The sequence below is a fragment of the Tupaia chinensis genome, unplaced genomic scaffold (genome assembly GCF_000334495.1).
Source record: "Tupaia chinensis unplaced genomic scaffold, TupChi_1.0 Scaffold000153_1, whole genome shotgun sequence".
NCBI lineage: Eukaryota > Metazoa > Chordata > Mammalia > Scandentia > Tupaiidae > Tupaia > Tupaia belangeri.
Window position 1 is genome coordinate 979,139 of NW_006159624.1, and position 15,731 is coordinate 994,869.

Below are 15,731 nucleotides of genomic sequence, written 5' to 3' on the forward strand. Positions count from 1 at the left end.
TGAGTGTAATGGCTATGTCACTGGACTCCCACGTAGTCGACCGCTGTTCGTGTCCTGGATCCCGTGGCTTAAAACTCACGCCGGGCGCGTGTGCGTGCGTGCCCAAGATCCTGAGAGGAGAATGGAGGAGAAGGGATTGCGGCGTGGCCATCCCTCTGGGAGGTGATTTCTCACTTTCTGTCTCTCTGGCTCTCTCTGTCTGTCTGGCGAGCGCATGCGCCCTATAGCAAAAACCTCTCAAAAAAAAAAAAAAAGTGTAGGAAGAGTATGCTTCGTTGTCTTGGTGTTTTGAAAGCCTTAAGCACTCTATATGGGGAGTGAAAAAGAGGACTGGAGTACAGTGACAGGCCCTAAGATCAGTCCTGGCCCTTATCTTCTGAGGCTAGCTTGTGCTCTGAGGACTACAGTAGCATGGAGGACCTCAGAGAGCTGGCGATATGGGGTGCAGGCAGAGCCATAATCACTGTTAAACCGAATGCCCAAGACAAACAAAAACAATGAAAAGAGTCTTTTTCCCATAATGTCCTACTCCCACCAAGGCAAGTTTCACACATGCTGACACAACTGAGTTGGGGAGAGACACACACACACATGGAAACTCATCCAGAACCAATAGGTTCCAGTGCTGACAGGTGGCACCCTGAATGCAGGTCTACTAGCGTCAAAGGAAGTTCCAGGATGAAGGTCACAGAGGGAAAAGGCTTCCATGGAATGGAAAGTGCTCAGCTTTCTTTGCTAGGCTCCAGACCTCATTTTTCAAAACGAATCTTAGCTAGTGCAGCCAGCATTCACCTCTTCTGTAGAAACATGCTTGCTGGTCTCTGCATCATTGAACAGCATCATTGAACACTACCACCTCAGCACTGTGGGGAGGATCCATTGCAGCTGGAATCTCTACTGCCTCTGCCTCTAAGGAAGACTGGCTGTTACTCTGCCCCATTCTCTCCAGCTGGGGTGGGGCAGAGCATTGCAGGTGAGAGTACTTTCCAGGAAGGTCTCTGCCCTGTTTGACTAGAAGCCCCTATACTGAGGGTAATCTGGAGTGGGGAGCCAATCCTGAAAACCCCCTGCCACTGAGGCAGAGAGTTGGCTTGGGTGCTTAGTACAGGCTCTTGCTCACAAGAGCCCTGAACCTAGTTTCTGCTCAGGTGCTGGAGAAACAAGACAGTAGGATCCCCAAATGGACTCCCACCACTTAATTATGCTCAGGAATTTCTGGATGCATATGGGGGTGGGGCTGCAACCTGGGAAAGGGGAAGAAAAAGCTTCTTTCGCTGAGCAAAGGATGCCCAGCACAGAGAAATATATCTGTTCCTGTTGCTACAATAGGAAGTTTAACTGCCCTCAAGACATCTGAATGCCACAAGTAAATGGAAATAGGTAATCTAACACCTGATGCAAATTGCGTAAGTCCCTCCCATACACAGGATCATGAGAAATAAAGGCAAAGATGTATATTGTCTTAATTTCAAATTTTTATGTTTGTCTTTATTCTTTAGCTTGGTTTCTGAATCATTTCACTTTCTATTTCCCCCCATGCTCCTTCATCTTGCTGTCTCCCACTCAGGGTGTCACCCTGGATCCTTGACAGGAGTCTGAATAACACTGAAATGATGGTGAAGTTCGTCTTAAAAATGTGGCTTCACAGGGAGAAAGACTTCCAGGGAAGTCAGAGAGACAGTTGCTGGGTATCTTGAGCAGATCTTGAAAGAGAATGAGAAGAAAGCAAAAGTCATTGGGCCGTGCTCTTCTAAAAAAAGGCTCACACAATGACTACCAACTTCTTGTAAATCTCCAGATCTTCTACCACAGCACTGAATTCCTCGAAGGATATTTTCCCGTCGCCATCCCTATCCATGGTGATGATGGTTTTGTCCACCAGCTGCTGTAACTGCCAGTCCTTCAGGTTGTCCCCCACCATCATCTTCAGCACCTGGAAGAGCTCCCCGTTGGAAATGTAGCCGTCTTTATCCATGTCGTAGATCCTGAAAGCAAACCTCAGCTTCTCATTTTTGTCGCCTTTGACGCTGAACTGGGAGGTCCCCATGATGAACTCCTTGAAGTCCACTTCACCGTTGCCGTCGACGTCGAAGATGTCGATCACTCGCTGCACCAACGGGTTTTGCTGCAGCCCAGGCAGGGACATGAACTCCTCCGAGCTCAGAGAGCCAGATTTGTCCAAGTCCATCTTCTTAAAACTCTTGGCCAGCCTTTTAATTTCATCATTGTCAAAGTGGGAGCACATCTCTGCCGGGTAGCTGGACTCATTTCCCATCGTGAACGCCAGGCTAAGTCGCTCACAGGGTCGCAGGAGCAGCGGGCTGGGGGGGCTCTGACGCGGCTCGCGCCAAGGCAGTTGAACCACGCGTGGGGGCGGGGCGGGGTCGCGGGACTTCCTCGTGGGAGCAAGAACGCATCCCGCGGTGGAGGGGAGTGGAGCTGACGAGGGCTCAGTGAGGGAGGGGAGAGTAGATGGCAAGAAGGAAGGAAAAAGGCCTTGGGAGGGGAGCTCGTAGGAGCTCGTAGAGAGGTATAGAGAGAAAAGGGTGGAATTGGGCGGATATTCCAGAGAGGGAGGTGCGGAGAGCCGGGCAATGTTTCCTCTTTCTTCTCTCAAACCCCTTGTAGGTTTCCATTATAAACCCTGTTTCCCTCTAGTGAAACATTTTAACTTCTCATTTCCTCACTTTTCTTTTCTCTCCCTGAGAAAGTGAAACCCAAGGGGCAGGGCCACATCTGTGTCACTCGCTGCAGCGTCCCCAGCGCTATGCCTAGCATACAGTTGTGCTTAATAGATTTATGTTGAATATTGAATGAACTGCAACCAAGGACTTCTATGCTTACTAGGAGGAGGAGGGTAAGGACTAAATGAGATGATACATCAACACACTGCTCTTACACAGCCTTCCCATAACCATCTGGAAGGGGAAGCCACGCTTGATATCCTCCTGGACCTTTTCAAGACCCCGGGTTTGGAGTCTCTATAAGAGACCACCCAGATTTCACATAGAGTTTCTTATATGGATCCTCTCTGAGGAATACACACAATCCTGAATTCAGAGTGTTTTTAAAGAAGAAACAAGTCCCCCAAACCCTGTTACTATAACTCCATCATCCCATGCCAACCGTATCTCTCTGGGTGCCTGGCAGCTGACTGTCCTGCAGAACACCCTGGGGAACAGCTGCAATATGCTCAGGGAAGACTGTTGAAAATGGGCCCTAGACTATCTCACTTTGCCTCACTTTGCTTTAACTACATTTTTTGTTTGTTTGTTTTGTTTTGCTGAAGATTAATCTCACATGCTCTCTTACATTCTTCCTTCTGTTAGGAGCATACCACACTCCAATTACATAGGAAATAAATGCGGTTCAAGAGCAGGACAGTTCAAAAGGGCTTGGGAGAACCTCAGGCCACTAAATCAAACTGAAGAGGGCGAACAGTCACTAATTAAAAAAAAGATGTTGCGTGTGTTGTGTTCTTGTGTTCAGCCAAAAGATCATTCTAAAGGTTAATCAGGCTGACATTGGCACAACTAAGCCATGGAGTACCTTACCAGTAGGTATGGCCACTTTCATTTTCCTCGATAAACAAATGATAATCCATTGATATTTTAAAAGGCTGATTATGGGTATTACATAAATAAAATCTCCCCCAATTACATTGTGATATACTAGGACTGTGTTGTCTGACTTATTTTCTTGCTTTCCAATTACAGAAATGATCAGGACTCAGTTTAGGTACAAACCTATTGCATTTGCAATGTTACAAGGACCAGCTTGGAGCAAGCACTTGGTGTGGTGGTAACGGCACTGGATACTACATGGTCAAGTTCATGGTTGAAATCCCTGACCTAGAGTACTAAAAAACAAGACAGGTGCTTGTGCGTGTATGTCCAAAATCCTGAGAGGAGAGTGGAGAGGGATTGTGGTATAGCCATCTCCCTTGGGGGGAGTGTTTGATATCTTACTTTGATTTCTTACTTCCCCTCTCTCTGTCTCTGTCTCTCTCCAGTGAGGCCATGCACTCTATGGCAAAAATCTAAAATAAGAAAGAGAGAAAGAAAGAGAGAAAGAAAGAGTCAACCTATATTGAACTACAAGACACCTGAAATTAGTTTTGGTCTCTGAATGCTACCATCTGATCTGTGATCCTTTCTAGAACACAAAAACATTCCTAGACTCTGTGGTGAGATTCCCAAGTCCTGGAAGTACATTTCTGAAAAGTCAGAAGCTTCAGGGATAGCGACAGAACTCCATCCTCTGGGTAGACAGAGTGGTTTGGTCTCTGGAATTGTATTATTGACTCAATCTTATGTCTTTGACAACAGTGTAGTCCAAATTTCTTGGCTGAAAGTAAAAGAACTAAACTCTAAGAAGCTTACATCTGTTGGGAGATTCCCATGTAATTGAACAAGAGCTGAATGACTCAGTCTTAGGAAGGGGTAAGAATCCAGTTGGATTTAAGGAATAATTGAAATTAAAGCCTCAGGACCGGTTACATAATTTGCAAATCTCGGCACTCCCTCCATCCCTCATCTGAAAATTATGAAGAGTTCCAAGATGGCCACAGTAGAGCATTAAACCAAGACTCTGTGAGACTCCATGGGCTGCCTGACTGCGTTGTTGGCCCTGCAAGGACTTGGGGCCTAGCGACCTCTCTGCATCTCTCCCCTTTACTTACTTTTGCTTCATTCTCTCCTAAGGTAAAGCAGCTTTTCCTTCCACACGGCAGCAGTGGACATGACCGCTGACAGATTGCAGATTGAAACCTTGAGGCTTTTATCATTAGAAGATCAGACGCTCTACTGTTCTAGTTAGACACCCACAAATCCCGGAAAGAGTTTCTGACAGATTTCATGTGGGTCTGATTCAGACCCCCCAAGCCATCAGACATGGCCTACAATATGAAGAAGTTTCTATTTAAATCTCATGTCTGGAACTAGGGTGGGGAGTGATGGCTGGGTAGGAAGAGCAGGTACTAAAATAAATGCTTGCTCTTTCTTAAAAGAAGAGGTGACGCCGAGCAGGCAGAACAGGAGATGGGGATTAGACACATCCATTAGCACTGACTTCATAGGAGAGAGAAAGCATTTTAGCCAACTAAGGAGGCCACGAACTTGCCATAACTACAGGCCTTCCCTAACTTACATATTTCTGCCGAGTCCATCACCTTATTTACTAAAATCTGTCTCTACTTCTGTGTAGATAGAATCAGTATCTCACATGCAGGCATTATATTGAATTTTACAAACTGCAGGTTCTAACACATTAGTGGGTTATTAAATGAGTTTAGTGGATTGCAATGAATATTAAAAAAAATACAAACTAACTGGACAGAAAATACCATCAGTAAGGGGAAGTACTATTTTATGAAATTATTGTTTTAGTTATATTTATATTTTACTACATAAAACTAAATAGTAGTATATATATTGTTAAAGATACTAGGTAGTTCTGGGTTTGGAATAAGACCTATTTTTTTGCCATAAATTATGGTAAAAAGTAAAAACAGTCTGAGAGGTGCTATGGAACTCATTCTCTGAGCATCTTGTGTTATAAGCTCATGCCATGAGAATAATTAAAGGACAAAAACCATTTTTATTCTATCTTATCCTCTCTGAGATTAGTATATGGGGGATAAAGTAGACAGACCTTAAAACAAAATTTCAAACAGTGCTGTCCAAGAGAAATGTAACACTAGCCATGTTTATTATTTAAAAATTTCTTTCTTTTTTTTTTGAAGAGGTTTTTGCAATATGGCATGTGTGCTTCCTGGAAAGACAGAGACAGAGAGACAAAAAGTGAGAAATCATCTCCTGGGGGATGGCCACACCACAATCTCTTCTCCTTCATTCTCCCCTCGGGATCCTGGGCACACATGCACACACACACACACACACACACACACACACAAGCGCCCAGCATGAGTTTAAGCCACCAGGTCTGGGACTCGAACCACAGTTGACTACATGGAAGTCCAGTGACGTTAACTATTACACCATCTGTTGGTCCTAATTTGAAATTTTCTACCAGCCTCATTAAAAGAGAAAAAAAGATGAAGTTAATAATGTATTTAATTTAGCTCAATAGCCAAAGGGTTATAATTTCAACATATAATCAATATTGAAATTTATTAATAAGTTATTTCATTTTTTGTACTATTTGTGCATTTTATTCTTTTTTTCGGAGAGATTTTCGCTATAGGGCACGTGTGCTCACCAGACAGACAGAGAGAGACATAGAGATAGAAAGCTAACTGCTGGTTCCCCCCAGGATGAAGTCTTAAAGAAAGAATAGCCAGTAGCTCCAAGAACTTAAGTGTATATATGTCCATTAACAAACACTCCTTCTAGATTGGTTATGGAATTCCACACACTACTCTGAGTATTTTATTAATATTAACTTTGAGGGACCAGCAGTTAGTGTAATGGCTATGTCTCTGGACTCCCATGTAGTTGACCGCGGTTCGAGTCCTGGACCTGGTGGCTTAAACTCATGCCGGGTGCGTGTGCATGCATGCCCAAGATCCTGAGAGGAGAATAGAAGAGAAGGGATTGCGGCGTGACCATCCCCCCTAGGGGGTGATTTCTCGCTTTCGGTCTCTCTGTCTCTCTCTGTCTGTCTGGCGAGCGCACATGCTCTATAGCAAAAACCTCTCCAAAGAAACCCCAAAAAATTAAAAGAAAAAATATTAAGTTTGGTGCCTCCAGTTCAAATCTTTTTGAGGAATGATCTCATTTCTATCTAAGGCTTGAAGAATGCAATAACTGACATCACTGGCCCATCAAGCTCCCTGTGGATCTCTCGTCAACTTTCTTTTGAGTAATTCCCCAATGGTTGTTTAAAGGAGCCACCAGGGTGGAAACTGTTAGGAAGTTGTATTGTTTAAAGGAGACACCAGGGTGGAAACTGTTAGGAAGTTGTATTCCTTGATATCAAGGTATTATTAGGAGGAAGCAGGGGGTAATGGAGAGAGCATAGGAGTTCGATAAGTGTGCTTGCAGTCTCAGGTCTGTTATTAGTGGTGAGTCCTTGGAGAAGACTTTGCTCTGCCAGACTCAGTGTCCTTATCTGTAAAATGGAGATAATTATACCTGCTTTTTCCATTGCATGTGGTCATTGTGACTACTGTAGTGACTGTAAAAATATTATAGAACCAGCTCTGTGGCCTTATGGTTAAGGGAGCTGGACCCGCCATGGCCAACTGCATGGTTGGATTCTTGGCGCTGGGACTTGAGAAACACGCTGGGTTCAGGTGCATGAGTGGCCCAAATCTCAGCATGATGGAGAAGTAGAGAAGAAGAGATTGTGGTGTGACCACAACCCATTGGGGGATACTTTCTCTCTCTCTCTTTCTCTGTCTTCCTGTTTCTCTTTGATGAGTGCACACACCATCTGGTCAAAGGGGGAGAAAAGTCATGTAAGAAGAGAAATCTTGCCACAAGAGTTATTTTTTTGAGAGATTTTTGCTCTAGGGTGCGTATGCTTGCTAGAGAGACAGACAGACAGAAAGCGAGAAATCCCCCTCCCCTCCAGCGCAGGTGGCCATGCTGCACTCCCTTTTCTTTTACTATCCTCCTGGGATTTTGGACATGCACACACATCCACCCATATGAGTTTCAAAGTCTTCAAGTCTGGAACTTGAACTGCAGCCAGCCATGTGGAAGTTCACCACCTGAATCGCCATGCCATCTGCTGGCCCCTGCAGGATGTGTTTTTAAAATCAGTTTTGCTACTTCACAACTGGGTGACCTTGGATGCGGAATCATAGTATACTCATCTGTCGAACAGAGATGATGTTTGTTAACGCCTAGCATCATTTTCAGGATGGAATAAGACAAGACACGCAAAGAGCTAGGCTAAGTAACTAGCACATCACGGGCATAATAAAAAGAATGGTAGCTATTATAATTATTGCCTACCTTAGGCTCGCCTGAGAAATTCTAATAAACTAGGTGCAATACTAAACATAAAGATAGCCTCATTATTCATTTTTTTCCTCAAATATTTATTTAGCATCTACTATGGGAAAGGAATAAAATAACACCTAAAGTGAACACTTTCCCTGCTGTGGAACTGAACGTTTTGTAGGGAGGGTGGACATTACTATGACAAGTCCATCGATGTAAAGGAGGGCCAGTGAGGGTTACTGAGGAGCGCGGGGTGTCAGGAAAGTTCCCACATCAAGAAGTCTTTAACAGGGAAGTAATAACTGAGCTGAAATCTCAAGGAGGAGAAGTTAGCTAGATGATTTGGAAAGGGGTGAGTGTTCCAGTCTTAAAGAATTCCCCATGCAGAGGTGCTAGGGCGGCAGGAGCAAAACGAGTTCGAGGGGGAACTTAGGGAAGGCTATTGTGACTAGAGAGCATGGCATTAGTGAAGTGGCGAGACGCCCTAATCGTCTTCTAGGCACTGCAGAGAGGAACATCTGTTGAATGATTCCTCACAGGGCAACATTTAGTCAGTTATACTTTGGCATGTAAAGCATGGAGGGCAATCAGAGATGGTTCCTGCTCAGAAATTTCCTGATTATTAAGTGACTTGAGGCATTAGAGAGTTATAATTAATGATAACACAAAATGAAAAAGGAGACCTATCCTCAGGGAGATAAAAGAGAAAGCTATATAGAATCAGAATAGAATCAGAAAGGTGAGAAAGTACTTCTTGCTGGAAACAAATAGAAAAACACTTTTCTCCTCCTCCTCCTTCTTCTTTCTTTAAAGAAGTGTTTGCGTGATGGAGACGAGGGTGACAAGTACCACAATCACAGAAGTGGGAAAGACGGTAGGTAGGCATGAACAAGTTGGTTGTCGTGGATGAAGAACTTGAGTAAAGCATCAGAAGGTGAGCTGGAAGGAGCCAGGTCAAAGAGAGTCTTGAATGTTTGGCTAAGACATTTGGTTTTTGTTTTGTAGGGGGCGTACAGGCTTTTTTTTTTTTTTTTGTGTAGTACATACTTAGTCCCCAAGCATAACTTGCGGCCACATCAAATATCTGAGAGAGACAGAGAGACAGAAAGCAAGAAATCACCCCCCAGGGAGAGGATGGCCACGCTGCAATAGCTTCTCTTCCATTCTCTTCTTGGGATCTTGGGCAAACACACACACGTGCCCAGTGTGAGTTTAAGCCACCGAGTCCGGGACTTGAACCTCAGTCCACTATATGGGAGTCCAGCAACACAGCCATTATGCTAACTGCTGGTCCTGGGGGAGTACAGGCTTTAATCAGAAGAGTGACCTACTCAGAACTATATTCTGGAAAGATTTATCTGGCATTGTGGAGGGTAAATTGAACAGGGTGAGAGACTGTCAGTAGGAAGAGAAGCTAGGAAACAGTGACAACTACACAGGCTTGGCTGGAAAATGAGGGCCTGAGTGAGGAGGAAAAGGACTCTGGGGTGAAGGACTGGGTGTATTTGATTACTAGGGCTGTTGTAACAAAGCACCACAGACTGGGTGGCTTAAACAAGAGACATTTATAGCTACTATTTCTGGAGGCTAGAAGTCTGAAATCCAGGAGTTCACAGGGTCACGTTCTCTCTTTGCCTCTATTCTAGCTCCTGGGGTTTGCCAGTAATCTTTGGTGTTCCTTGGTTTGCAGCTGCATACACATAATCTCTGCTTTTATCATCATGTGGCATTCTCCCTGTGTCTTGTCTTTGCATGGTGGCTGTCTTTTTTACTTTAAACATTTTCCAGAGGGTGCATGTGCTTGCCAAAGAGGGACAGATAGACAGACAGAGAGAGAGAGAGAGGGAAAAGGAGAAAGTACTACCCTCACACCCTCACAGGGCATGGCCATGCTACAATCTTCTTCTTCACCTCTTCCTCCTTTCAGGATGTTGGGTATGTATGTATACATGGCTGGAGTGATTTTATTTTTCTTTTTCCTGGCATGTTTTTCAAGCCACCAGGTCCAGGACTCCAATGTGGTTGGCATGTGGAATCTGACTGCTTTAACCACCGGGCTATAGGCTGGCCCCAGTAGTAGCTGTCTTCTTAGAAGGACACTAGTCAGATGGGGTTCAGGGCCCACCCTACTAGCATGATTGCATCTCAACTAATCACATTCACAAGGACTCTCTTTCTTTCTTTCTTTTTTTTTTTTTTTTTTTTGAGAGATTTTCGCTATAGGGTGCGTGCGCTCGCCAGACAGACAGAGAGAGACACAGAGACAGAAAGTGAGAAATCACCCCCCAGGGGCGATGGTCACACCACAATCCCTTCTCCTCCATTCTCCTCTAGGGATCTTGGGCATGCACGTACACGTGCCTGGCATGACAAGGACTCTCAGGACCTCAACATCTTTTTTTTGGGGGCAGAAACAGTTTAACCCATAACATCAGGCTGGTCAAGGGAGAGGGAAAGACAGAGAAGAGGCAAAGATGAGCTCTAATCTCAAATGCACTTGCTCCTCTGGCTGGCCAGCTCTGTGGTTGGATGTGGTAGGAAGCCAGCCACCTGTGCTGTGTGATGAAAGAAGCACCCCTGTAAGGGCTTCAGGGCTCCCCCATGATGCTGCCTTCTCATCTAATAGGTCTTTAAATTCTTCCAACTCCCACAGCCACATGTGGAGGTAATGTCGCAGAGGACTTGGAGAAAATGTCAGGGCAATTTCTCACATTTTTAGACTTGATTAATTCCATTTGGGAGGAAGGAAGAAAAGATGGCTTTTCTGATAGTTTGTGACACTTTTCATCAGAGCCACTAGAGGGCAATCTTCACACATTTCCACACATTTTCAGTTTTCTTCAAGCTGGAATTTTCAGAGCCTGAAGGCAACAACTCTGCAAGGGGAACAGAGATCAGGAAGGAATCCCATTTCCTGCGATCCCCCGCAGATTTCAGTGCATGGAAATCTAAAAAAATGGGAGGAAGACCGTCTCTCACAATAGTCCTAATCAGTTTGAGCACTGTTCATACCTCTTAGTTGCATAGTAAGTAGCATTTCATAAATATTCATGCATTCATTAAATTTAACCAGGGGAAAAGCAAGTGCTATTCACAGTATGTGGTCTTGGGTATAAGTTATGCCCAATATCCCTGGTATAGAAATGAGGAGACCCTTATCCTATAATATCTGTTTACTTGGTTATTAGCAAGGGTGAAGGGGACACTGGCTGGAATTAGTTTTCCTTATATTCAAATTCAAATTTCTGCAATTTATAGTAATCAGAGAGCTTTGGAGAAGCAGTTCTAAGATGATTGAGTGAGGGCAAAACAAGCCCGAAGAATCGAAGCTTTCTGGCCTGACTACTCAGCAGTCCAACTTTGAAATACCATTGGCCACATTTAAAGTAGTTAACTGTTTTTTAGATTATTTTGCCATAGGATGCATGAGCTTGTGGTTGAGAGACGGAGGGAAAGTGTGGCCAATGGGGATGGCCACACTGCAATCCCTTTTCCTCCAGTCTCTTCTTATGATTTTGGGCATGCACGCACATGTACCTAGTGTGTTTTTCAGGCCACCGTGTTTGGGACTACGAATTGGCCACTAGGGATCCAGTGTCATAAACACCACGCCACCTGGTGGCTTATTACTGTTTTTTTTTTTTTTTTTTTTTTTTTAAAAAAAAATACATTTTTGGGCCCGCCAGTTAGAAGCATAATGGCAATGTTGCTGGACTCCCATGTAGTTGAATGTGGTTGAGTCCCGGACCCAGTGACTTAAACTCACATTGGGCGCATGTGCATGCGTGCCTGAGATCCCCAGAGGAGAATGGAGGAGAAGGGATTGCAGCGTGGCCATCCCCCTGGGGGGTGATTTCTCACTTTCTGTCTCTCTGTCTTTTGGGTGAGTGCCCACACCCTATAGCAAAAATAAAATCTCACCAAAAAAAAAAAAAGAAAAGAAAAAAAGAAAAATACCAGTTTTCAGTGCAGCCTAATGGTTTGTATACACCATCTTTATGTTTTTCTATGCAAAACTAGGTGCTGAGTTGAAAGAAAAATACATCATATTATAAAAGCTAGTTAACAAAGCATATTGCAAGGTGGAAAACTCCAGAATCATGAATTTCTTGAGTCCTCTAATAAAGAGTTCATTTTGATTACATATGTAAACAATATATAAAATGATGTTTAAAGTTAAACTAATAAGATGTTGTAATGATAAGATGAACCTGGGTCTAAGATGTGCCCAAGAGGAAGCACACACCAATTGGTATGTCTCATGTATGCTTATTATTCACCAATTATATTTTCTTCTGTGTGGATAGTTCTATACTGTGGAACTGCAGTAGGGGAAGAAGGAGTAAACCTTTGTTAAGCTAGGTGTTTTCCAGAAACGATCTCATTAAACATATTTCACACTTTAATAACAGGCCCTGTTATTATCCCTGGACATGGGGGGAGTGAGGGGGAAGATCTGAAAATTTCAAAAGCTGCAAAGCTTGCATAGACACATAGAGGCAGAGGTGAAGCTGAGAGGGAAACCCTCGTTTGTGGGCTTCCAGAGCTGGAATTCTTCATTATTCCAGACTGCTTTCATATGGGGACTAGAAAAGCTGCCTCTGTCCTTGAAGAAGTAATAAATAGGGAGGCTACAAAGCAAAGCACAGGAAAAATTACAAACCTGTAATTTGCTGGTGGGTCTAGTCATGGATGTCTAACATGTAGGCTAACGTGGCCAGCTATACTGTTATAGGGGCTGGCATTCTCCCTGTGTCTTGTCTTTGCATGCTGGCTGTCTCCTTCGACCCCTCTGTGGAATGGGGTGGCACTCATAGGGCATGAAGCCCTGCCCATTCAGCATGACGGGGAGCAATGTCTTTGGTGAGCAGAGCCAAATTTTACTGCTTATAATTTTATGCCTTGGTATCTTGCTCATGTTTTGCCTAGAGGGTTCTTCTCCTTACAGGGGTTGCCTCTCCCAGGAAGCTTACTTAGATTCCTTCTTGTTCTCCCATGAGTGAATCATGACCTTGTCTACCTTACCTTGTATCTTCCTCTATTGCGGCCCTTGTGGTGGTGTGGACTGGGGGTTGTTCACAAGTCTATCTCTCCCTGCCAGTGAGCTTTCTATTCATCTCTGCATGCAGGAGCTGCACCTGGTCTGGGGACTGATACATGGGAATTCAGGACATGTTTGCTGAGGTGAGACCTTTCTGAGATTGGTTTCCCTTTCTTCCTGCCCAATTCTACTCTGTATTAAAAGACACACGTACAGCTTTGTTTCTTCAGGCTTTCAGAAAGTGCTACCTGGATAGGTTCCATCTGCCCTTATACTTGGCTTAAATATTAAACTTAATTACTTAGGCCATTCCAAGGGAAGCACTCAGCTGTCAAGGTGGCTCCCAACATACACGAGTTTTCAATTTAAAGCAATCTACAGTCATTAACTCTACTCGCCTCACCATAACTTTCATCAGATTGAATAGCAGACAGTGATATTTCAAACGGAAGATGGAAGGGGTAGGAATGAGACGCCAGAGGGTGTTGAGATGTGACCTAGTTGTCAGGGGCAGAAAACAATGGATTAAAATCACCCCTTCCCCTCTGTCCTAACCGTTCTAATTACATTTGTTATATGAATTCAAGGTAAACCAGACAGAAAACCAATCAGCATTGAAGCTTCTTGATGGGATTTGTGTGATCCCCTTTGGATTTCAATGTAGTCCAGTTGACTGAACCTTCATTGTCTTCCCTATCGAAAATGAACAGAAGGAAGAATCTACTCTGAGAGAACTCCATTTTCCTCAGTGAACAGATATTAGCAGTTGAACAAATATTAATATATTAGGCCCACATTTTGGTGGTCTTTGAGAATCAGTCTAAGGCAGTGGTCAGGGATGGAGAACCCAGACTGGAGGCCAGTCAATTCCTTGCCCTTTTCTGTGTCCCAGGATCCAGTTCTTCAGCTTATTAGGCCAGGCCTCCTCTGATCAAACCCACTTGATAATCATGGCATCTCTTTGATACCACACTATGTGGCAAAGGAAACAACCTTAGAGAAGTCAGGTGATTTCCCAAATGTCCAGCAATAAGTTCATGGTAGCATCAGGACAGATGTGCTCAGTGTTATCCATTCAGCACCAACTATGTGTCAGGCACGTTCAGGTACATTAGCTCTGTTCCTCATACCAATCAGAAACATAAAAATGACCTTCTACTCTTGGCAGAGGAGGGACCTCAGAAAAGTAATTTGTGTCCATGACATTTTGATGTACCTCTTTGATGTGGGTAATTTGATATCATGATTTTTTTTTCTTTACTTTTGTACCTATGCGTTACTTAAAAAAAAAGAAAACATGCCAAAAAACTAAGCCATTTAAAATTTAGCTTTTAAAATGATCTCATAGGGCTGGCTCTGTAGCACAGTTGTAATGCACTGTAAGAGAACCAGTATCCCACGTGGAGACTGCAGTTCAGATCACTGGCCGGGTCAGCCTGCAACATGCCAGACATGTGAGCAAGTGCCCAAGACCCCATGGGCTGGAGGGCTGGAGGAGGGGATTGCGGCATGACCAGATCCTATGCAGGGTGCTCATTTCTCTCTTCTCTAGCTCGCTCTCATTCTCATGTGTGTGTGCTCTATCATGAATAAAGAAAACACGTGATCTCACTATAGGCTTAATAGGCAGCTTCATTCCATTCCTACACTGTGGCCCCCTCCCTTAGGGTGAAGGTCAAGGCTGGAGGAAGCTAAGAATAAGAAGGGTCAAGTTGGGGCTGATGGTCAGGAATGGGGTGAAGTGAAGGACGGGGTAAGTTCAGATATAGGGCAGAGTTTCCTGTTGTACACTTTCCTTGATAATAAGCACTAAAAAGTTGAATGATTTCCTTTTAGACTGCTTCAGAATATGTCTCTTCTCTCCACCTCATTTGACTGCGGCCTCTGGATCCCCGAGATAAAGCTTTCATTTCAGGGCTGGGCCTCTCACATTTGTTTTCCTCTGTACTTAATAAAAACACGAGGAGATCCCTGGATTCAGTCAGAAAACTTTGTAACAGCTCAGTAAGATAGGCATTTAACTGAGACTCAGAAATGTTAAATAAGTTTTGCTAGGACTTAAGGCTGTATCCTCTTAGTAATGGTAGAGCCAATGTGGTCTGACTCTGAAGACCAGGGTCTCTTCAGTAGACTTGGGTATACCTCTCTCCTTCCTAATAGGGCAAGGCATTCTCTCTCTCCCTGAAGGCTGGACCTCTGTCTGGAGGTGCAGAGGCTGCTCTCAGAAGGTCCTACTGTGGACACTTATTTTGAAGGTGGCCCCATCCCCACTTTAATATGCCATGAGAGTCAACCAACTTTGTTGGTTTTCTTAAATTATGTTTTTGAAACTTAAATTATGTTATTTAAAACTCCCCTTTGACCATTGAAGTGTGTTCTGTTCCCTGCTAAGACCAGTATTCCTTCTCTCAGTTTTTTCATTTTTGACTAGTCCCATTTAGTTCAAAGGTGCATTATTCAACCCATTATTTAAAGGAGACTTGCAAAAGGAGGTTTCATCATATGTCTTAATAATTCCTTGAAGAATTTTGGAGCTTGCTAAACTGTGATCTGCTGTCTGCCTTTCCTGATTTGTGAATAAAAGATTTCATAAAACTGTTGCCTGGAGCTCTTAAATTCACTCAGGAACTTGAAAAAAATTATACTTTTTTTTTTTTTTTTTGCTGAGTCAAAGGAAAATGAAGGGAATTTACACCCTGCGTTTCGTATTCCCCAGTGGGATTGATTGGCAATGAGCCCATGGTGGCAGAGACACAGTTGTGCTGGGAAGATTGTAGGGA

At 43.9% G+C, this 15,731-nt stretch overlaps 2 protein-coding genes across 2 annotated transcripts in view; both read right to left on the bottom strand.

The window, feature by feature from the left end:
- Window positions 1-15,731, bottom strand: part of GRIN3A (glutamate ionotropic receptor NMDA type subunit 3A) — a 180,240-nt gene that overhangs the window by 25,117 nt on the left and 139,392 nt on the right. The window lies entirely within an intron of this gene.
- Window positions 1,458-2,345, bottom strand: PPP3R2 (protein phosphatase 3 regulatory subunit B, beta). The gene has a single exon (XM_006145561.2). The coding sequence runs from the start codon at window positions 2,273-2,275 to the stop codon at window positions 1,763-1,765; it is 513 nt and encodes a 170-aa protein (XP_006145623.1). The 5' UTR covers window positions 2,276-2,345; the 3' UTR covers window positions 1,458-1,762.

What these genes read in the sequence shown, in the direction of transcription:
- PPP3R2 (XM_006145561.2), bottom strand. Translation starts at nt 2,275, where the DNA reads ATGGGAAATGAGTCCAGCTACCCGGCAGAGATGTGCTCCCACTTTGAC.